Source organism: Glandiceps talaboti, chromosome 16 (genome assembly GCF_964340395.1).
Source record: "Glandiceps talaboti chromosome 16, keGlaTala1.1, whole genome shotgun sequence".
Classification (NCBI taxonomy): Eukaryota; Metazoa; Hemichordata; class Enteropneusta; family Spengelidae; genus Glandiceps; species Glandiceps talaboti.
Genome location: NC_135564.1, coordinates 9,102,541 through 9,127,849, shown reverse-complemented (window position 1 = coordinate 9,127,849; position 25,309 = coordinate 9,102,541). Strand labels below are relative to the sequence as shown.

Genomic DNA, 25,309 nt, shown 5'->3' with positions numbered 1-25,309 from the left:
ATGTGTCTGGCGTGACATCTTAACTGACAAAGATAGTTTACTTTGAATATCTGTTGTCTCACTTTAACTGACAAAGGTAGTTTTCCAAACATAGCCAGACTTCAAGACATTTTCATCCAATTTCCAAAAATAAATTTTCAAATACTAATATTCTAAAAATAAAGTAAACATAACAAGACTTCGACACATTCCATCCAATTTCTAAAAACTAAATTATTTTCATATATTCTGTAAAAATTGTTGAATAGGTATGCAAATTTTCACCAAACTTATGAGGAGCCATAAGAGGCTGGTGATCTCCTAGATTCACTGCAAAATTGTAGTCTCGAATTCAAATGTAAATTTCACATATTCCAAAAGTAAGATATTTGACAAAATATATTGGACAGCTGATATGCAAATCTTTACCAAAATTATGACTGAAACACAAAAAAGCAGCTAATTTCATAGATTCACCACAAAATTGATAATGTAATCACAAATTCAATTTACACTTTTTTATACAGGTTATTTTTTAGAAGTCTTTGACCTTTTCTCAATACAATTTTACCTCCATTGTCTCTAGGTATATTACTTTGTAACTTTTGAATACTTCAAACAAAACAATGAACATGAATTGTCTTGTTTATTTTTTCTTCCAAATTGAAGAATAAGCATGTTCTTTTTTCCCCACCACCACTATCCTTTCATTTTAAAGTACTTCCATAACTGTCTGTTCCAGTCTTTCCCATTGGGTTTTCCAGACAAAAGTGGCAAGTATAGAATTGATCGGACAATCCCTATGGAAATACAGAATATAATTTTCCACTATTGCTGCCCATAATTACTATAAAGGCTATTCTAATGGACTAAAACTACCTCCCTGCTGAATTTCCAGAAAAAACAACCACTTTTTAAAAAAATAGATAATTCTATCGACAAAAACATTTTTATATCAAATGTCAGTTACCATGGTAACCATCTTCGTAAGTGTGTCCTATACTGCATCTCAACTTGGAGTAGACGAAATGCAAGTTGTCATTTTATAATCCCTGTTTGTGAACTTCCGTGTCAAAGTGTTATAGGGATATATTTCAGTGTATTCCCCAATGAGCGTCGCTCTCTCCTTGCCTGAGTATGACTCTATTTATAAGTTTGGAACTAAAAAGGTAATGGTATATGTTCTACATTATGTTAGTGCTAGCCATCACTTTTTATAATTATCATTCAGACAAGTTGGTCAATAACACACCCTGAAAAATTGTTTCCAATGTAAATTGTTCACTAAGCCTGCTACATTTTGTTGATACAAGTCCACATTATATGTCAATATAGTGTGATATTAAAGACAACTTGCACACTATTATCCCGTTTATACTACAGGGAAGGATACATGATTGATTTAAAGTTTAAGTGCTTATAGTGGATTGACTTCAGACCATCTGTCATATTCTGTCATATACTCTGCACTGCCAAATAGATGTACAAATATGATATAGTGTGTACGTAAATCTCCATTGTGTATTTTTAGAAAATATGAAGGAGTGCTTCATTGTAAATACACATACACACATATACACATACATATATATATATAAAAATATATACATGTATATATATAAATACACACACACACAAATATATATATATATATCCACACATGCATGCAACATGTATGTCATGCATGCATACAAAATGTGCATGCATACAAAATGTACATGCACATACATACATACATACATACCTACATACATACATACATACATACATACACACATACATACATACATGTTTGTTTATTTATTTATTTATCATAATAAATGTAGTATTTATAATACTGGCTTGTTTTGTATCTTTATAGTCTCCCAAACACCACTGATATCTAGGGTTGACAGTGTGAGTGCATATTCCTAGGGTTACCCCCTGCAGACCCCCCAGGTCACCTCGCACACTTACAGGGTCACAGTGCTGTCAAGGTATAGTACACACCAACTTATTAGCAAACTAGGATTATCTGATTAATGCTGTAATTGTTTTAGTAGCTGACTGAAGATGTTGTATTCATATGAACATTTCATGTTAATAATTGCTGGTTTTGGGGGGTTTTGACCATCAACTTCTGATTCAAAACTGTCAATATTTTTTTACCTTTTGTTTGATTGATTTTAATTCCAATTTGAGATTGTAAACGTTAAAGCTTATACACACTTCAGATATACATGTAATTAAGTTGAACAGAAAAGAGTGTGAGTGAATATATATAGTCAGTTAGTCGTGAGATAAGTATATATGTCTGCAGAGCTTGTAAAGTGATGAAATCATGTCACAATTGGAACATTGCCCAATGCACTCACTCCATCTTTAGTATAATAATCACATTGCTCATTTTAATCAGTACTTATGCTGACTTTAATCAACAACTTTAGCCACGCAAATTATAAAGATTGATTTTTACTATTCTGGTACATCAGGAATGTTTAGTTGTAATTCAAGTTATGTAAGAGTGTGGGTTAATGCTTCTATACTATTGTACAGTAATGACTGAAGCTGAGATTTACGTAAAAAATCCAACCTTCGGTTTCCTAAGATAGATGCAAACTAAAATCAATTGGGGTAGATTACAAGTGTGCAATAGCGGTCCCTCTGTTGTGCAATCTAATCACCCTGTGATCAACATAGTGTAACCATTAGAAGTCCCAAAACAGCAGTGCAAGTTCATGGAGCTCTAAATAAACTAGTTTTCAGAAACGCTTCCCTACTTGTAGACAATAATTACAAACCAATGTCCATTCAATAGCTTATAACTGTTGTTTCAACATGTTGCGACAATAGTTTGCATCTATCTTAGAAACTAGGTGTTCAACTACCAGCTGAGGGTAATATCATCTTGTGAGTCTCCAGACCTTGTTAGATGCATTAAGGGGTTAAGGCAGAAGGGCAGAGGTAATGAATCTTAACTCTTGAAAGGTTGTGTACTGAACATAAGAGGATTGTAACTACCACCCATTTCATGTTAGTGTTCACTTGGTTTGTTTGATACAACCATGCATAAACTCAGATACAAAACTACACATCCTACAAGATTGCCAGTGTTTTGATGTCTACACTTGATGTCTGTATGGTGGCATATGGTTCATTTCATAGACAACAATGTTGCAAGAAAACTATTCATTAAATCTTGCTACAGTGTATCTTAAGTAAAATGCAATTTCTGATTGGTTTATGCATGGTTGTTTCAAACTGAGTCAGTGAACACTAACATGAAATGGGCAGTATACGGTTCATGGCTTAAGAGTAATGGTAGTCCCACATCCACGGATAACCAATTTTTGCAATGGAGCTGCCATAATTTGCAACTCATAGCCCACTAGGACTTACTGCTGATTGTGAGACAATTTAGACAAATTTGAAGATTTTATGGACATGAAAACATTTTCATGTGTTATATTTTGTTTCTGAGCTTTTTATCTTTTTGGGGATAGCACAAAGATATGTCAAAAATACGATATTTTTAAGTTTGATTCCCAGAACTATGAAAAGTTGAGCAACGAAAAATAATGATAAAATTAATTGCAGATAATAATTAGTTTTCTTCATAATGCTCTTAGTTTTCTTTTTAATTAGTTTAAACATGACAACAGTTCGTTAGTAGTAGTGTACAATATCCAATACTTCACTTCACCACAGTGATAGAGAGACCATGTTTAAACTTCACCAAGCCTTTTTATATTTAAAAGGAAATTCCAAGCATGTGCGTTCTGCTTCTCTATGAAACCAGTGTACATAATGAACGATTACAAAAATTGTTTGTTTGGTGACTATTCGTAACGACAAAACATATAGCAGCAAACGTCTTACCTATAGTATTTTATTGTCGTTATCAGACAATTACTGTCACACCTCTTTGATGCCCTCTTAATAGCCTGACAACACTTATGCATTAGTGCTCCATAATAGTAAGCAATTTACACGGCTACCAGAGAACTGCTGAGGTCAAAGGTCACGGTGTTCTGTTTTCTGTCATCTGTTTGTCTGTTGTTCCTTAAAGTCAGCGGACCGTCCCTATGATTGTTGGTAGTGACTAGTAGTGAACAATAGGTTCATACCCCCTTGAGAGAAACCTGAATTCTGTCTTTGTGTTCGAACTGCTGTTAATGTTTTTATTTGGACTGTATGCTCGGTTCCTTCACTGTCTTTTAACAGGTACAATGGCCGAATAGATAACTGAATTAAGATTTTAACAAAAAGTTGCAGTCATGCACATCGATACTGTAAATGTCTGTTATGTCTGTATTGTGTGCAGTGAGGTCATTTGGCATGATGGGTCATGCTGTCACTACGACCATACTTGATTCACAGTTTATAATGTAACTGACTTGATTAATATTCTGTACTGTACTACATGCAATATTATTGAAGATTGGATGTACTTAAAATGACACTTTTGAGGTGCAATTGTTCCCTAGAGCAACTTTCCATGATTAAATAATAATCTGTCATCTTATCCATCATTTTGTTGTCACATGATGTCGTATATTACAGTAAACAAACTGACTCAAATCCTTCTTTAGTTTATTAAAGTTAAAGGGCCATGAGATGTGTTTATTCATTTTTGAGGCGTACTTTTTGCTGCATTATTTAAAAGGTACTTACTGAAGCACACGTAACCATCACTTGCAATTGAGTGAACTCAAACCTGTTATTAAGATATAACATATAAACCATCTGATAACATAATTATTGTATGTATAAATGTTGAAGAAATCATACTATGCAATCCACGGTTCTCTAACATTGCCAGAACATAATTATGATGTCATAGAAGGTATGCATTAACATTAACATTATACTAGAACTGAGTAGTTGAGGCTTTTACGTTACTACTTTCACTTGAGTAAAAAACTTTAAAACTTAGCTTGTAATGGCTGGATGTGGAACCCAGGGGTTTCCCCAGCAACAAATGAGTACTGGTCAGGCAGTGATATGCGTAGAGATTAATATCCATCATGTTAATCAGTATTTAGATATTATTCCCCAATACTTTCTGTGTTCAGCCAAGGAAAATATCAGTGACCCAAGGGGCTTAGTGACTCATAGTGACAAGCGCCTCTAGTTCACAAGTACATTTGAATTTTCTTGCGGTAATTGAAAGAAAAAAATAGTAGGAATAATATAATCATGACTCCTCAATATTTATGAAAAATTGGTGGAGAAATGGCAATTTGGAACCTTTTGACTTATATTTGATAGACACGGGTTGTTGTGACATTAGGGTATATAATCCATACTTTCTGTTCAAAGGCAATAACTTGGCTTGTGCATGGTAGCACAAAACTTTAATTCTCACATTAACAAATGTGTATATTTCAAAGAGCAGAATCATTCAGTTCAGCACACTGGAGTTACACAACCAATTAAAAATTAATTAATCATGTAAATGGTCTGGATAATTACTTAATTACTTATAATCTTTTAATGCTGAATTATGATATGTACTTTATGTACTGAGTATACATTTTGATAGTCTAGGAACTATGCGTGTGGTTATTTTCTATGATCTCTCCACATTATTGTCAAGTGTTTCTAAGATCTCTCTCTCTCTCTCCACATATTGTCAAGTGGACAAATCCTACTGAAAATCTAGCTAGTCTCCTGCTGGGGAAAGGATGAACAGTGCATGTCAGTAGTAATCCATCATGCACTGACAGGTGGTTGTAATTGGTTACCTCATTCAGTTTACTACCAACTCAACTTCCAGTCTAGTTACGTGAGAATAAATAAACGTCATCACATTTACATCAATGCAAGTTCAGAGAGAGCATTTAAGCACCGCTATTGGTAAGAATGGAATGTTCTAAAGAAAGTCGTTTCACTATACGATGGCAAGAGAGATCATACAAAATAACCACACCTATAGTTACTAAACTAATGTTTATGTTAATAATAATAATGTATCATATTTCAACATATAGAAATGATGCAAAACTTGTCAGCCTCACATTGTTAGCTATTAGTAAATTTGTCTGTTATTTAAGTAAACTCATAATCAAATTTACAGGTCAACCTGACGTCTCCAGCTATATTTATATTCTCTAAAAACAAAAATGAAATCTGAATGGTCTCAACAAAACTCAACTCAAAGGGTGTCCAAAAGTTCCATCTTTTGCCCTTGAACATGATGGGGTCATTCTGTAGGTATTCCGTGTGCTAGCATTTCTTAAGTTAATTATTCCTGTGATCTAACTTGGTATTGTTGTTCTTAACATTGTTGTAATTATTGAGATCTAGCCATAAATTATCACTGAAATATGAATGAGCTTAAGCCCTGCACTTCTAAAATTGCCACTTTGACGTCAAAAATACTCATGACCTAAGGGTTGTCACTACTTGTATTGACAAAGACCCCTTAGGTCATGAGTATTTTTCTTGGCTGAACGAAGAAAAATATAGGGGAAATAACATCTAATTGTTACAATAATCTACTGTTGTACACATGAGTGATCTACAATAATGAGTCTCTGTGTGGCAGACAAAGACAACTATTTGTAAATTCTCGTTTATTGCCTTCCAATTGTTCACTGTCAAAGATTCCATAGACTTTCCCAAAGCCAAATGAGGACATTGTAAGGCATTGTTCAAGGAACAAAGTCATCAGCTATGCTACATTTAAATGTTAAATTTGATTGTATGTTGGGGCCCACAAGTATCAATAGTTCAGGGCACATAGACAAGTAAACATTGTATCTAGCTATAGACTACCAAATTAGTAGTAGTCCAGGGCACCTAGACTACTAAGCATTGTATCTAAACTACCAAATTAGCAGTAGTCCAGGGCACCTAGACTACTAAACATTGTATCTAGACTACCAAATTAGCAGTACTCCAGGGCACCTAGACTACTAAACATTGTATCTAGACTACCAAATTAGCAGTAGTCCAGGGCACCTAGACTACTAAACATTGTATCTAGACTACAAATTAGCAGTAGTCCAGGACACATAGGCTACTAACCATTTTATCTAGGCTACCAAATGTATAAAGTGGTAGTCTATTAGACCAATGGTTTATGGTACAACAGAATATTCTACTTTCTAAAATATGTGTTATACCATGTACAAGCCAAGTTATTGCCTTTGAACAGAAAATATATGGTTTCTATACCCTGGTCGTTCTACATCACGACAGCCCAATGTCTGGGTCACTGATTCTGCAGTACTCGAAAAATGAGTCAAATCATCAATACTTTCCCATTTTTTCAGAAATTATACTGAAGGAGGTACAACTATGTTATTTCCAATATTTTTCTTCATTCATACATTTGTTCATTCTTCATACTTATAACCTAAGTGTTTTGTCACTACTTATCACGAAATGGCAAGGCCCCTTAAGTCACCCATATATTCCTTGGCTCGTCTAGTGACTTGTAGTGACAAGGCCCTTCTTGGGTCACTCTTATATTCCAATGAAAAATATAGGAGCATCCCATTCGTGTTCAACATTCAGCTATACACGTATTTGTAAAAGGGACTCCAAGATGTATATATCTGATAATGTCTATGTGTCTCTTTAATAGTCATGTTTACTTTGTAGTAAGGAGTATAAAATATCTTGAATTCTGCAAAGATTTGCGATTTTATCTTCAAGAAGACCAGATTCTAAATTAACTCACAGTCGTAAAATTTCAAAGAAACACTAAGTATTTGCCTGTGTAGCTATATTTGGTAACCTTACATATGTTTAGCATAGTATTTGCATATCATTTCCATAATTAGTCGCTCACCTACAGATGAACCCATTGAGCGTTGACAGGTGTTAATATAACTGTTGCATTTACAGGAAGAAAATACAGTCTGAATATTTTTGTACGGATGCAATTTCCAATATCCGGTGGATATTTTTGTGCACTGGTAATTTACACAATAATGGTAATATTTGCTATACTGAATGCTAACGTGTGCATAAAATGGATAAGCTATAATGCATCCAGGCAACACTGTACATGTATATACAGGTACGAAAAATATTAGCAAACCAGTAAAGTATATTACATGGTTCACATTTTATGTTGACGAATTTAGACATGTACCAGCACAAGTTGCTCCTTACGGTTAAAAAGCTTTAAATATAATATAATATAATATAATATAATATAATATAATATAATATAATATAGTATAATATAATATTATATAATGAAATTTAGTATAATATAATATAATGTAATATAACAAGAGCGCATCAAATTCACCGAGCAGAAAGGCAGATTCAATAATATATTTACATTATTACTAGGTCACTGTCAACACAAAACAATTAAGGTCAGGTGGTTTCTTCACAGATTAAATCTTCCAGTATAACGACAAATTTCGATTTGACCTAAATTCTAGGAATCGAATTGATAATGCATTCCACTTTCCTTTATGGTGAGAATAGAATGTTCTGATCGAGTATAATGATATACTGAGACGTTTTATTAAAGCGTGTGTGTGTGTCTGACGGTCGTGTGTGTGTGTGTGTGTGTGTGTGTGTGTGTGTGTGTGTGTGTGACTATTTGTGTCTGTCTGACGGTCGAGATGGCGTCTGTCGTGTCTTCACGTTTTTGGTGAAGTGTCCATGAGAGAAATGAAGTACGTATTTGAAGCCAAGCGAGACTTCAAGTTGACTTTGCGTATTTATTCACACGTTGTAAAAGAGTTATTCGAGGATATATCTAAATCTGGCAGACATGACAGGCTAAACAAATAACGAACCGGGGTTAATCTAATTACACACACTGTTATTAGTTTCTATTCGGTTTCATTTACGCCAACTAACCCCACAGTTCATCAAAACGCTGTTATATCTAGTACAGTTCTTTGTAAAACAATTTTTTTTAAATCATGCTTTTGTGCAAAACATGAATTTATAAATTGTAATCTACGGGATTCCATGAATATATTTTGGTTCATGTTTCATTTAAAAACGATTACATTTTATTCATAAGCGTATTACAAATCTGTCGTTAATGCTGGGAATTTAATCTCCGTGTTATTTTAGTTTGTTTTTTTAAAAAAAAGAATTTTCATCAACATCTGTCTCCTAATAAAGTCCTAGTGATATCTCAACCCATTACATCGTATATGAATCTTTGTGACTCACTTCGCGGTTTTCGGGGTTTTTTTCTAGAACATTACAATTGCCCAATAGCTACCAGGGGCCCATTTATGGGTACCATTCGGAATGACGATCGTATCTGTAGATCTTGTGTATATCATCATCCAATTTCTAATTATCTGTTAATGACTTGCAGAGTAAACATTGATTCATCTCATTGCAAACATTAAACAGTAAAGCACGCCAAGTATGGGACTGTTTACACGACGAAGTCATTTGTGGTTTTAACCCAAATCTTAATGTGTATCAACGCAGAGGGAGGCCCTTCACGTTTGTTTATACACACATGACGGACTTGAGTTAAAATCAATCAGCAATGTTTTTGTGTCTTATTAACAGACCTGGTTAATAGCGACGATTTAATTATCCCCAATTGTACAAAATAAATTAACATAACGAATATATTAATTTTCCTTCTATTTGCTGCGTCGTGGTTACTCAACTTTGGAAAAGTCATTACCCCAGTACGGGTACATTTTACAAAAACAAAGAGGGTGGGTATGCAAATTCAGTAGCGGTTGGCATTGTGTTAGTCGGAAATTATAATTTGATGTTTTCAAGATGACATGAACTCCAACGATCATTGCTTATTGAGCTAGAATTAATGCTTACCTTCGTCAGCTGAAGGTTCTACTTGCCCGAAGTCACCTCCTTTGCCTTCCGTGTTGACTGCATCACTTATCACTTTCTCCTCTCGCTCAGTCGTTGTCATGGTTTCGCCATCTTCCTCAGTTGTAACCGTTGTAACAGTTTCCTGATGTGACACTGTTTCTCCATCTTCTGTTCTTACTTCGTGAACTGTTTTGGTCACAGTTACTGTTTGTACGTCCGTTCCATTTTGCTGGCTCACATTCGTCTCCTCTTGTAATAAATCATTCACCGCGACATCTCCGTTCACAGTTTCGGAAAAACTTGTACTTGTTGTTGTGGTGGTTATAGTTTCAGACACGGTGGCTTGATCAACAACGGTGTCCGCCATCCCGTCAAATTAGCATAAAACTAGACCGTGTTTCTGGAAGGTGAAAGTAGTGAAAGGTTACCCTGTAAATTATGAAAACTAATAATCATAATAAATGTAACCAGGTGAGTGTAATATCTTTAGAAGCTTAGAGCATAATATCCACCGTGACCTAAATGCAGTAATTTTACATCGCATATGACATGATTTCTTAAAAATTACTTTCTATAAACGCACAAGATGTCATCACCAATATGAGAGAAGGGTCAACAAAATGAAGACATCTCTTTGAGCATATGCGCGTGGTGTATTATAATCGTGTATACATACATATACTACTTAAAATACTATCGACCGTTGAACATACTTGTGATGTATATGCGCTGAAAACAATATCACTTCTTCGCCATGACGTGTTATTCTTATTTCTAGCTAGTTTATTCATTGTGGCACATAATTAGCTTGTGCACATAAATCGCAAGGTGAAGATCGATACATTTTAATATTTACAGTAATTTAGTTTCACTGCATTGTTCGTGGTTATGTTACTGGAAAATGGTGTTTCTTTATAAGTCGCCACGTCCTTTGTTGTAGCGGGGGGCCTACGTGATGTAGTTCCAGTCTTATCACATCTCTTTGTTCAAAAACCGATGTGAGCAATATCACATCTCTTAGATTACGTGCCAATTTTTCCTCACATTTTAATAAATGTTTGCTTATCTGGGTAATGTAATACACAGCTTGTCGCAAAGTATTTGGAAAAAAAAATTACTAGCAGACTAAATCTAGATAATTATTCGGACAATGACCTTAACAATAGAGAGAATTTTTAGCATAGTGCTAAGGCTTGATCTCAATCATTTCCTCATCAAATAAGTATTCCTAGCACGTACCAGTCGTACTGTACAGCGGAATACCTGAGAACAGTGTTTATGTAGAATTTGGGGTATGCTAGTAAAGAATTAGGTTGTTTTGATAGACGTATTTAATTAATTTCCATCTATGATTGAGTGCGCATAGAACTGTATTTTATTTATTTTCACTTTTCCTCACTCTTATTTCAACCTGAGTTTCCTTGGGGCGAATAAAAGAAGCATTAATTTGCAATAGTGTACGTAAACAGTTGACCATAAATTATTCGAAACACGTGTATAGTGAAACTGACTTTTTGTAATATTTCATTACTTCAATTTCTTTCTTCAATCAACGGAAAGTGCAATGACCTTCGAATACGTGTTGTTTTCATGCAGGCCTACACTTTCTACTGATGTCTAATGTTATGACGTCGATACCAAGGAATAGGGAACTTGCAATCCAGACTGAGCATGCTCAGACACAAAGGACTATGGGATTGTCTGTGGTTATTGTAATACCTAATCTGGAGCTACTGATAAAATAAACCTCCCACAATTGTCAGCTTAACTATGAATTGATTATTTGTGGTTACAAAAAATATCAATATTGTTTACAATACTAATTGATTAGTATTTATTATCACATTTCCAATGATGCAACATTCAACATGGCGGGTTTGCAAGTACCGTATTGAAACTGAGGTCATAGCACTCTGGAGATGATATACCAAAACAGTCAAAAAATAGTGATTCCACGAGTTGTTGCAGACTAATGTAATTAATGAAAACACATTTTCACCCAAAAATTAAACATGTCCTTTTCTGATAAGTGTAAAAAAAAAACATAATATCATTCGGATTATTAGGCCTAAAAAATTGTTTGGTTCCAGTTCATACCCGACCCCACCTAGTTTTTCACTGCCGACCCTAAACGTTTTTTTTTTATGTATTCGAGAAAAAAAATAAAATTGTTAAGTCTCGCGAGAAATAGTGGATATGGAAACTGACACCAATTTAAAAAGACAACATAAAACTGTTCTTCCAATCTCTAATGGCTGTATGATCTGATAGGAAGAAACCAATAACACATAGACGATATGGAAAACAACGGAAAACATAACTGCCTGAACTAGACACTCACACATGAAAAAGAAAATAATACCTCTACCTACCCCACCTATTCTATAAATGAGAACCACACTTTTTTAGGCCTTGCGGTAATACCTTTCGTTAAATATACAGTTCGGGATAGTTACGTTATAAATTTATTTGTTATTAGGAAATATTTTCAAGTCATTGTTGGTAACCCACGACGCTGTATCTTATAAGATTATTTCCAGACAAAGTCAACAAAATTAACAAACAATATGACCTCTTCAAGGAACATGTCAAAGAGGGGCATGTGGAAATACTACTTTATCAACAGACCAGTGAATACCTGGAACAAACTTCCGCCATCCATCGCGAATTGAATGAAGGAAATAACTAAACATTTGAAAAGAAATTTATTAACAAAATAAGCAAGCTAAGACAAAAAAAATGTGTATGATTGAAATGGTAATCCCTGATGATTTGGTAAATGTTTATTTTTCTTTGAAAGATATATTCAGCCTCAGACCATATTCTCTATAGTGGTCTGAGATTCAGCTAATCTGGCCTGTCGTGCCCACACTATAATGACTGTGTCGATATTCCTTAGGACGCATCCGTCTGTGAACTGTTTCTTTTGCCGGAGGGGAATCAACCCTAGAGAATAGGTATTCGTTCAGACACATTTATAATAATATAATAATAAGATACATTTAGAAATCGCCTTCTTCAATGGATGTCGTGATTATAGCTTTGTATAATGTATATATATCATCTAACAACTCTTGATTGACGGGGGGAATGAACCCTATACAATAGAAATACCAGTATCGCACAATGCAGGTGTAACCACATACCGATTCTCCGGGGGATATAAGACCTTGGAAGGTTAAGATGTCCATTCTTTTTCGTTGAATGTGTCATACCATGATGTTAGACATATTGTAATGTATATATATCCACTGTTGAAGCGATTAGCAACATAAAGCAAGCTTTCCTATAAGAAGGTAAATGCTGCAGTTGTAATTTCCAGATCGACAATTCATTGAGCAATTATTGCCATTGCTCATAAAATCTCAGCTATATAGTGTTGATGCTCCGATGGCGTAGACGATATTTTAAAAAAGTATTCAATTTGTCGAAAACACGAATCTTTGTATTCTGTAATCCCGAGTCAAGCAAGGTCAAAGGTCAAATGCGGACATTGGAAAGAAACCTCGATTTTTGCTTTGAAATTGCCAAACTTGTTGATTCACTTAGTATATATGCATTATATTACTTTATATATAATGCAAAGTCCCTAGAATTATTTTGTATAGCAACAAAACCTTAGCATCAGCCGCCGTGGGGTCTTGTTCACACTTACCCTAGTACTTGGCTACATGCATTCTTCTATATAAAAGGAATGAAAGATGCAACTAGTTTTTTCCAATGCTTTACACGTGATCTTTGAATTAGGGTGTAGTGACATGACAAACTTTTGTGTAAATTAGTGTTGTTCGGTTGTGTTGTCCTTGGTAAATTTGCTTTTGGGGCACAGACCTCTCTTTTCGTTCAAACCACTTAAAAATGGAACATCGAAGTGAGCTGTATGTGTGTTCAATTCTTCCTCAGACTATAGTGGTCTGAGATTCTTCCAATTTGCAACTGTCTGGCATTTCAGGGATACTACTGTCCTATATAACGATAAAGACACTTTCCTCTGTAAACAAACCAGTCAGATGCCACGGGTCTTGATCTCTCTATGCAAAGTTTAATAAGTTTAAGCGGACCCCATTTACGTCTATAAACACGGTTTTTGCATTGCCATTGTTGTATTGGGTGCAGAGTGGAGGCATTCACAATCTCTGATAGCCCGTAACCGAGTGTCCATTCTCTTGTTATTTTGTTAGTATTCACAAAAGACAAATACCATACTTAGACAATTAAAAGTTACGGTCCAGATTTACGCCTTGCGTTACACTTACCCACCTGTATCTTCAAGCACATATGTAGTTCTGAAGTAAACTCTAGGAACATAATGTAATGAAGCACAAACTCCCGTTGGTTTACCACAGGACGTGAATACATACATGATGTGCTTTATAGTAACACAGGTATTTTAGAAAATCCCCCCGAAGCTAAAGTGCTACTCGTCAACTAAAATATACGAGTACATAAATTATAGTGGTGACACATACACATAGTATACTGTACTTTTTACTCGAGATAAGATCCAGACTAAAGCCCGCGATTAAAAAAGGTCATTTAGACGACACGGTAAACGATCTAAAAATAGGTCTAACTCTAACGTCGAAAATTGGCAGTGTGTGATGTTGGCCTGTATCATGTGGATGCACCTCCTAGTACTGTACATATACACGCTGGAGGGAGACTTCGTGTCTATGGTTAAACTACACCCATCCATTGCGCTATCGTGTATGCATGAGTTGTTGAAGTCATGTTTTTCCCCACAGGGGACAGGAAAAAAATGTGCGAAGATTTGCGTGTCTTTAGCTACTTTTTGCTTTCTAGCCCTTCAATATGTAAATATTCGCCTTGTATAACTAGCTATAGGTAAGAAGGAACTGATAACAGTAAACCTTGGGAATAAATCACAATCAACATTTATAGCTTCATAAAAGTAGCAAAACACGTGTAAATTTTCGCATAAATGTCTCCCGTCTCCTGTGGTGTTTTGTGGTGCAACCGATAAGTGTATAAGTATTTAGTGATGCCTGCATACAGGTAACGCTGTCTTGATAGGAAAGGTAAACATGATATAGTACAACTATGGTTCGATAAAGCAGTATATTTTGTAAGTGGCGGAAGGAATAAAATTGTCTCTGTACACTCTGTTCAAAGTTTACAGCTGACAAACGTGTAAATACACACGCATATATTATACAAATACAGTAAAATCTTATCTTGTACTTTGTGCAGACATATACCTGAAAGTTATAGTTCGGTATACAGTTCAGATACACCATGGATGGCTGACGTATTAATGCAAAGTAGTACGGTGACCGAGATACTGTGAATCAGTTCCTCGGTGTGTCAACATTTTGGCAGCTATAAGTGAGTTATGTTTTAAAAGAATGGCTGTAAACTTCACGCATATCATCCAGGTAAAGAATATCGGAGACATAGTTCCCCGGGGCATGATTCTAAAGTTACATACATTTGTAAAGGTGTACATTGTGATCTATCGTGCTTGCAACAAGATCCAAATATCAAGTTCGGTCCTTTCTCTATACCCCTCCCCACTGTATGCATGACTACTCCAACGTTGTTGGGTTAAGTTGGTCGAGCCGTGATGGAGTTATCTCGCGTACGTACACCTCCATGATCACATAAATACGGTCTAGTGCCTTATGACACAGTTGTCGAAAGCGTGGCCCGATTATCAACAGCTACCGGTTACGATACATAAACAATATCTAATTAACATAGTATACAATTGTTGATATGTACTTTTAAAGCAAAATGGGGTCTTTTTAGTCCTGGCTTTCTATGTGGCGTGTTTTAAATATGTTCAATCTTTGTATCCCATAGCATGGAATACTTCCATGATCATAGCTACTGCTGAAGTACCAGTCGAGTTATTAATGTTAATGTTCTATATTTAGCTTTTTTATACACCCTGACACAGTATAAAAGAACAAACGAACGAACGCCAGTAACCACTCTTCCCCCGAGGCTTTTACGTAACACGCGACAGTCTTCTTTCACGCTATTTAAAAGTAAAGGGGTTGTACAGTAGAATTGACCGTAGTGTGGTATTTGATTTTCGTTGTTTCTATTTGTCAACACTCGAACGCCCAGAAGCCCTTCAATTAGGTCAAAGTGAGATAAGCGTATCGAGGTGTGTATACGTTATCACCACCCAAGTATATATTTAAACTGAGGCGTGAAAATGTTAATTAAAATTCTTCAACTGGGTGATAATAGGGACAATGCAAACTAACATGTATCTGATATACCGTCGTTTCTGTTTCTCTTTAGCGTGCAAATCGAATAATTTAACAAGCAGATTGGTATATATCCACGTTCATCTAAACTTTACCTCAATTATCAAAGTTAATGGACATTTTTTTAAACATTTAATGACTCTGACTTTGAATACCTTTAGTCCATTTATAAGGTACTGACTGGGTTCCATGTGTTCATTTCACACACACACAAAACGTAAACAATGCACAAGCGTCCCTACCTGTGTAAATTGATGGTCACTGAACAACTGCTCCTAATTGAACACTGGGTATTATTTCGTCTTTCTCTCTTTACTGGAAGAGAAAAGATCCGGAGTGGATATTCCTCGAAAGTTAAGGTATATAAAGCAGAATGTCGCGTACTATATATATCAATGTATGACGTCGTCTCCTTCTGCACCGTTCCTTGGCAAAACAGTAGCAGCGTATAACGATATGTATGAACCGTCCTCTTTTAGATCCCCAGCTAATGTATTATTCAAAACTCCCTTGAGTATCTCTGTATTATGGAGCCTGATGAGTGCAAAAGAAAAGGCAGAATACATTGAGTGGATGACGTCACAGTTTCAGACACAACCATTAATGCACAGGGGTGTTAAAGGTATACATGGGTGTGTGACAAATAGCATCGGCCACATAATCAATATTACAACAGTGCCACATAATTATGCAACCTTGACATTGAACGGCCACAATATAACAATGTAACCCCCACACGCTTGTTATAAGTTGAACGAGTATTCAAACGAATGAATAAATGATGACGTAAGCTTGAAGTTAATTACTAATATATGGATATTATGGGTTAGATCGTCAAGTCGCTTGCAGTATAATAAATAGTATGTCACTGTTTTCCGATGCAAATTGACAAATAAATATTGCCAATGATTTTAAGTCCACAACTGACAACTCCGATTACAAGTGTTTCAAAGTTCAAATGGGGTATCTCAGATGGATGAATTACAATATGGGTGTCAGAAAATATACACCGTGCTTACAAACGACCACCACCCTCACGTTCCTAGTTTGGTGGCAGCAGGTCAACGATAACAACGACGTGTAGGTCAAGCTTATACTACGAAGTTACGTGAGGGGTATGTTTGCTTACGTCCTACGGCAATCTCTTAAGACAGAAAGCTCAGAGATTATATTTAATAATTTTCAGAATCTATGATTATGGGTTTTTTTTCGATTGCAAGTTAAGAGTCCATCGTTTCGAAGTTCATTTCCATCACAGACTTGTCAGTGAGTCATTGTAATGAAACATTTCACATCAAAAGATCCTAGGAAAGGCGTCATCTAAAGAAGCAGAGACCAGGAAAGACACTTGCAGCGGAAATTATAATGGCATTCAGTTTCAATGATCAAACAATTTGATAAGAACCATATTCAACCAAATAACACATTAACAAACACTGATAAAGCAGTGTCTGTCCACTAATGTAGATAATAAACCGCAGTAGGTTGATGCTTCCCGATCTATACTATAAACTCCGTTTAGTTACTATGAATTTCATGCTCATTGTTTATAGTAGAGATCTGATAGCGTCCATCAATCATGGGTTATTGCTTACAGTTATTTAACAGATGTTACTCATATAGCAGTTTCTGTTGATGTTTCTTGATTAAATGTGGCTCTTATCAAACATGTTCGGTCATTGAAACTGAATGCAATTATAATTTCCACTGTATACTTTTTTTGCAGATTGACCCGAAAGTATGCCTTTTCCAACTTCTTCAAACACCCTCCGTACTACATGTACTGTAATAACGCTTTACTATATATTGGCGACGCACGATTTAATCCCCCACCCCAAGAAATTAAGTACATGGAACACAACATTTGACAGAGTTAGTGAAGTTGTAGCAGGACAACATACTTTAGCAGTGGTAGTTTAGTAAAGCTACTGATATCCTGTAGGTTAGTAGTTAGCTAGTGTCGTGGTTTTAGATTCGAATCTGAAATTGTTTGTATATGTACTTTATGAAACAACAGTTTTCAATCATGACAAGTGCAAAAATGTTGTATATATTACTAGTAATACAAAGTGATGCTTTGACATGCACATCAATAGATATTGCTTAGTTTGTATCCGGTGTCGTATTGTTTGACACTACAAATATGTAACAATGCATTTCGTAATTACTCATGCCAAATTCATAACAAAGTCGTCGGCCATGTTTTATTGAGTTGATGTCGTGAATTGGCTTATCGATTTTGTTCAGCTTTGCTTACTAAATAAATACCAGAGAGATCGATAGGATTACTTAATGACAAGGTGTGATCTTTTAAGACGTCCTAACCTGAACTTTATGTTTGTTTGTTTGTTTGTTTGTTTGTTTGTTTGTTTGAAAACAACAATTAGAGCTGTAAACGTATATAATTCTAGTCATTGAAAAATCTATCAACGCGCAATTAACCCATATATTTATAGTAGAGTACTCTTTCAAACGTTATATCTATTAACTTTTTAACCATTCTAGCGAGACACGATAGTGTGTGTGTGCCTTTTTGCAAAAACACCCTTCAAAAAAGTCTTCGAACGAGGTAACATTGTCATCAAGACCCAGCCCAGAGACTTGTAGTCTAGTCTTGCTATTTCTAGTCAAACCAACTACGGCAAATCTCTGTGATTTACAGTTTGTATCTGTCCATGTCCGTCAATATAAATCACCATACACCATACTACAGTCGGTGCAGAGACAGTGTCCGTGTACGAGCATTACTTAGTCTCAGTTACCCAGAACTTTCATCGTTGGAATTGGGCTATCGTTAGTCTATCTGCTAGACCTCGGATGTTCTTCCGATAGAATACGACACACGACCGAACATCACTATCGAAGATGGAACACCGGGCAAGCCCTCACTGCGAACTTCGTTCGCTTATAGTATCGACAGAAAGCCCGAACGTCGAGCAGCAAGACGAGGCTATCCTTTGCCGTCCAGAGGTAACCATCAGCGAGAGCCCTCAACGACGAAAGTTTGGATAACCGGGATACTTGTAGACTACTACCTTCAATCCAATCAACCGTGACTTCATATTTAGGTTGATTACGATCGGCGATTGTTTACGTATGATTTGCCTTATAAGAAGGAGGACACACGTAAGTATCAGTTGCCATAGAAACAACATGACAACGTTACAAAAAAGTTACATGAAGCTACTGGCCAAGTTTTAGTCTCGCCAAGTATAATTATAACACTAGGATATTCTAGGACATTGGGAAGAAAGTAATATATATATATGCACACATTCTGTGACATTCAGTGTATCAAGCCCATGGGCAGATTTATTCACCACAAGGACATGAACAGATTTGTTTGTGTGATATTTATGTTTATAATATTAGACTATCCACGAACTTACAAATTACAAAGAAATACATTACCATTTGTAAGAATGAAATACTACCTACTGCATTATTTATAGAAAGTGCGTCGCAGAAAGAACAAAGTAACTAAAAATGTCAATCGTTGGTGGCGCACATTCCATGAGATTAAAAAACATTCACACATTTTCCGCTTCGTATTCAAGAGCATGGCCTGCACCATCTAATAATACCGTGAACAGAAACTCTTGATGCTAAATACCATGAGCATGATTACTTTAAATTAGCCAGAAATGCAAACAGAATTCCCACTACGGATTGGATACTAAAGGATGTAGAGCCTGACCTGGAATCATCTGTGTAAATACTTTACTGCTTTAGTACATTAGGCTATATCAGCATAGAATTAAAAGAGATGCCACAACATATCTAAGACAGCATGTTCTAAATGAAATCGCCATATTTATACTACAGCTCATATCTATAACACTTTTTCTTGTGTCTCTTTTTAGATCACAGGTCATCAGTCACTTGGTTAGAAGGGCAAAGTGATCAACCGTCGGAAAACTGTGACGTCAACCGTAACTTTTGTTCATTTCATCCCATTTCACTTATTATCATGTGTGTATTATGTGTTTACAAATGGGTATCAAGTTGTACTTGTTTTAACGATTGACCTTCTTTAACTGAGACCCCTAATTGATAAAACATACACTAAAATATTTCAAATAATAAGGGTAAAAATAATATGGGTTGTATATTCTGCTTTAATTTCCCACACTAGTGCTCAAAGCATTACCCCAAGTCTCATACGGACCTATAATGGCACAATGGCCCTTTATACTTCAACTCCCCGGGAGCATACCATCCATTGGCAGCCTCTATTAGCACGCATAGGATTAAAGCATTCGCATTGCAGCTTCTATCCTACCAGGTCCCCAATTATACAGCTGGGTTGACTGGGGCACAATCGTGATTCAAATCTTGCCCAAGGACTTTAGTCATTCAGAACAAACGGCAATATGGCGAGGCTCGAAACTTGAGATTCTAAGCCTGCCACTCTAGCCATTCAACCATCTTGACCCCACTATATACTCAACTACGATATATATTATAACTATCATTTTACTGTCTAAAATATTTCAAGTTTAATTTCGTAAAATTACAGGAACCAATGATAACAGTGCGTAGTAGATATCCATCACGTGATGTGTGTAATATACAGGCATGTCTTGACAGTGGCTTCTTTGCTTTCAAATATCCAACAGCTTCGTGGAGATCTACTATTGTGGAGATGCCCGTGTATCGCGATGGATGTCTTTAGTTTGATCGCAACATCTGGACGAAATCTGAAATTAACGAGAAGATGAGCAAAAAGTTACCTAAAATACTCAAGGAAAGAACAACTTTGATATTGGAAATTTGTGGCATTGATTACTCAGACTGTTGGTTTGAGCTTTTTTGCAAATCAAAATTCTGCGCTTGGAAGTTGAAGGTAGGATTCTCTTATCGTTTACAATTTTTTTTTCGGGGCGGGACAGTACGCCGTGCTACTGAGATGTCATGTCGGAGTTGTCCATGTCTCGTATCTCTAAGTACAGTACTGGCCGGGCATGTGTGACATTTACTGCGCGTTACGATATTGCCTGTAGTGACTCATGAGGGTCAGCACATTCTCGTAAACCAGAGCTAGTATTTCTTCCGCGACGCTGCGCCTTGGACGGTGCCGTAAAAGTTGGCGTGGTTTACGACGATGAGGTCGATACAGTTTACGAAGACGATAAAGCGTCCATGATGAATAAATACAACTTATTTGTACTTAAGGTAAGAATAGCTTCAACATTACTTTTTAAATGAATTTCTGTTACGTTTTCAAAGAAAAAAATGCAATGGAATAAATATTGGAATTTTATATTGCTGATTTCGAAGTATAATGGACATCAGTTTTCCGTTTAATATCAACAATATTTAATATCTGTATTTTGAAGTTTACAGTTTAAGAAAACAGAAAATGTGACCACAAGTTACGAAAGAACACTTGCAAAGCCACAAGTAGCAGAAATCTGTATCAGGCACTTGTAAATACAGCATGAGAGATTTTAAGTTACAATAACCCAGTCATGCACTTGTGAGGTAGTCTCTGTTACCCAGACCACTGGCTACTAGGCGGGTGTAGCCCCCAACGACAAGAGTCTGGGTATAACCGCGGCTGCTTGTGAGGTAATGAGAGTCAATCAATGCATGTCCAAGTGCAAAATACCTGTGTCATGAGATAATCTACTGTGTGTGAGAATTCATAATGGTTGAATAGTGGATACTGTCGTCGAACCACGCATCAATTTGTAATAGTCATGTGAAAACGGTTGTAGATGCATTTTCTTATCCTCTGACATCATAATTGAAATTTCCGAAAGAATATATTGTGGGGCGCTGTCGTTGATGGTGATATAGTTGTACATACCTTCATAGTTAATTTGTCCCTTGGAGTTTTCCAAGCCTGATAACAATTCGTCGACATCCTCATCTCCCAATCTGTCACCTAAACCAAACATAAACACAGTAATATCTCCCCAAAAATTTCACTTGAATATCCAACTAATATTAATACGATAGAAATATGCATGTAACAAGCGCGCACACAAACACAGACTGACAGACACACACACACACACACACACACACACACACACACACACAATAAATACATACATACATACATACATACATACATACATACATACATACATACACGATGTCCTACTATGTCTACGTATCTCTCCGTCATGTCAACTGTCTGTCTATATGTTTATACATTTGTATATCCATGTCTGACTACATGTCTGTATACATATCTATCCATCTATCTATCTATCTATCTATCTATCTATCTATCTATCTATCTTTCTATCTATCTATCTATCTATCTATCTATCTATCTATCTACCTATCTATCTATCTATCTATCTATCTATCTATCTATCTATATATCTATCTATCTATCTATTTAGCTATCTATGTCTCTGCCACCCCTTCTCATTTTCCGAAAAGAAGTTTAAATAAATAAAGACCTTTAAAATGTATGCAACTACAAAAAAAAAATCAAAATTTCAAAATAAATAATTCCTACCAAGAGTAGTGAGAATGTGGCGTAGTTCTGACGATGCTATGGTACCATTACTATCTCTATCAAATACACGGAGACCCTCTACCATAGTAATATGATCACTACGCGAATCGCCACGAATCTTCGGTCCATGGGCCATCACACTAGCCAGGAACTCTTCGAAAGTAACTCGCTTCTTTCTCACTGGGCGACCATAAACAAAAATGGGTATGAATTATTCAAAAGATATGCTAAAAGTGATATTTGGAAGGTGATACTTCTGTAGAACATGATCAGTTGAAAAGAAATATATAGGGAGCAGCAGGTTGTTGAATAATTGCCAGAGAATATGATATACACTTATTACCTTACTAGGAGGGAGCTGTTAGACGCCAATAATACATACAGTGTTGATGATTTTAACTTCATTTTAGTATGGTTTCCACCACTGTCACGCGATCACTTACCAAGGCCAAAAAGTTCGCCCTTAGGCTCTTAGTCTAAATATTATTGATTAGATTTGGTTTTAAGTTAATTCCATCACAAAAAGGAAAAGAGTACATGATGTTATAACAAAGTAGCAAACAAATGAGAACAAACAATTCTACCTCACTGTTACCCGATCACTTACTAGAACCAAGGCCAGGTTCACCCTCTCACCTATTAGTCAAAATATTATTGAATTGAGTTGAATTTGATTCCCCCAGATAGTGAAAATAAACATGTTATTTTATCGGTAACAGTAACCAAACCAACAACGAATAATGGTACATCACTGTTCATTCGATCACTTACCAGAGTCATCGCCAAGTTCACTCTGTATCTTCTTAACGTCATCTTTCATTGGGTTGTAACCAAGTGATCTGAGTACATTGGCGACTTCACTTAATTCAACAAGGCCGTCACCAACCTTGTCAAACAGAGAGAAACAGTCTCGGATCTCTGCAAAGTAAATTCAGTTCATATCGTTGTAATAATAGGAACAGTTGCTTTACAGATGTACGTTCGCGCACACACACACGCACACACACACACACACACACATACACACACATACATACATACATACATACATACATACATACATACATACATACACACACACACACACACACACACATACATACATACATACATACATACATACATACATACATACATACATACATACATACATACATACACACACACATACATACAATGGTACCCGAGGCTCAGAATACCTACACAAGGATGCAGACTAGGATGCCTGAGTACCCTACGGTTGTCTGAGTGACGCTGACATGAAATGTTTTAAAAGATTAAATGCCTCCCTATTTACGTCACGTATGCATGCCCATGAGTATCAAGTGTTCAACTTTATGTACGTCAAAAGCACAAATATCACTCGTCCGCAAAGAGTACAGACACACTCTCCAAAAACCCTCCCGCCCACACCTCACCCCACATCCCTACGCCCTCATTCCCTCACTTTTCACAATTATTACTAACAGCGGTAGGACGAGTACTAGTGTCGAGTGCACTGATTTTCCAACTCTACTTCTATATATGGACATTATGACGTCACGCAGTCAAATCTTTAATCAACAAGTGGTCGGGAGTAAAGCTATTCCCAGTGGTCATGCATGCACGAAGGTCATCTGATCCATTGAGTCCTGGATAAGAACATTCATGGAATTCCTAGAAGTAATTCTTTAAATAATCTTTTGTACTTGTTGCATGCCTTGGTATATTGTTTACATATCACACCAACGGACTATATAACTCAACCAGAATATTTTAACCACCAAAATGTAAACGTCCAACGACACACAAAACATTCACGGCAAATTAAACAAGACTATATCTGTTATGAGTTTGTTAAGGGCATGACTAAGTAGTGATCCCTCGACCCATTCTAATTTGAATTTGATGACATGTCACCCTGCCACACCTTACACAAAGTCTGGGCAACGATTTCAACCTGGTTATGACCTCTCGACAGGAACAAGTGGTGAATTTATGGCGTTGTGTAGACAGAAAATATCTGAGACACAATTGCATGCTTGAATTAACGGTTGGTTTAAATTGCGTGTTTCATGCCATTCAGACGATAGTAAATAGTCTGCTTTGCTTCATTGCACGTAGCTAAGTATTTGACCAGACTGTACTATTGTTTTCATGTTTCATTGAACGTCGTTATATTTACGGTGTAAAGCCACTTATGCAGGTTAATTACAGACTCTCTGCCCTGCTCTCATGTACACCAAGAAAAGACATTTTGAAAAAATAAGCCCTTCTCTGAAAACTGTCCTCGTCTGCATTTGCAGAGACTACGAAGAAAAAAAGTTACATTGAGACATCACCACGAAAATGTACAAAAAGACGTAACGTGATTGACAAGTGATGGGGCGCTTACCTGAGATCTGCTCGTCATCAAACTGGTTACTCCGTGCCTGTAATGATATGGTACAAATTTAAACAAAGTATTCAAACATATATATCTCGAAGTGTGTGAAAAATCGTCGCAGTGATTTTGATATATCTTACCATTTCTGATTCGTGTGAAGTCTTTGAAAAGGTTGTTGAAGTGTTTGAGAGTAATTACGTAAGCAGAGTTCTTATAAGTCAAATCGGATGTGTCTATTCAATAATCTGCCAGGGCAGCTTCCGAGTCTGCGTCTGCGCCGTTTGTATGTCAAGCTATTTATTAGGTCACAGTATTCCATACCTTTCAACGTAGGGGGTAACTTTTACTACGCTGGGTAGAAACAATGGATGACGTGATGCACAGGGGGATGTAACTTCGGGGGGGGGGGGGTCCCTATGCCAGGTGTAAGCAATGTTGGATGACGTGATACCACCGACAAGTAAGAAACTTACTTGTCTGTGG

General features: G+C 36.2%; 2 protein-coding genes across 3 annotated transcripts in view; both read right to left on the bottom strand.

Annotated features, from left to right (window-relative positions):
• LOC144447062 (uncharacterized) overlaps positions 1–16,457 on the bottom strand; it is a 44,511-nt gene extending 28,054 nt beyond the window's left edge. For both annotated transcript variants that reach the window (XM_078136953.1, XM_078136954.1), the window contains exons 1-2: positions 16,226–16,457; positions 9,745–10,144 (exon numbers count right to left, since the gene is read on the bottom strand). In XM_078136953.1, the coding sequence (XP_077993079.1) occupies positions 9,745–10,111 (367 nt within the window). In that variant the 5' untranslated portion in view covers positions 10,112–10,144; positions 16,226–16,457. The remainder of the gene's footprint in view (positions 1–9,744; positions 10,145–16,225) is intronic.
• Positions 16,458–19,311: 2,854 nt separating this feature from the next.
• LOC144447538 (myosin-2 essential light chain-like) lies at positions 19,312–25,091 on the bottom strand. Its single transcript, XM_078137586.1, has 6 exons — positions 24,967–25,091; positions 24,836–24,872; positions 23,233–23,379; positions 22,462–22,641; positions 21,796–21,873; positions 19,312–20,683 (listed from the first exon to the last, which is right to left on the bottom strand). The coding sequence occupies exons 1-6, from the start codon at positions 24,967–24,969 to the stop codon at positions 20,655–20,657; spliced, it is 474 nt and encodes a 157-aa protein (XP_077993712.1). The 5' UTR covers positions 24,970–25,091; the 3' UTR covers positions 19,312–20,654.
• Positions 25,092–25,309: the final 218 nt, after the last annotated feature.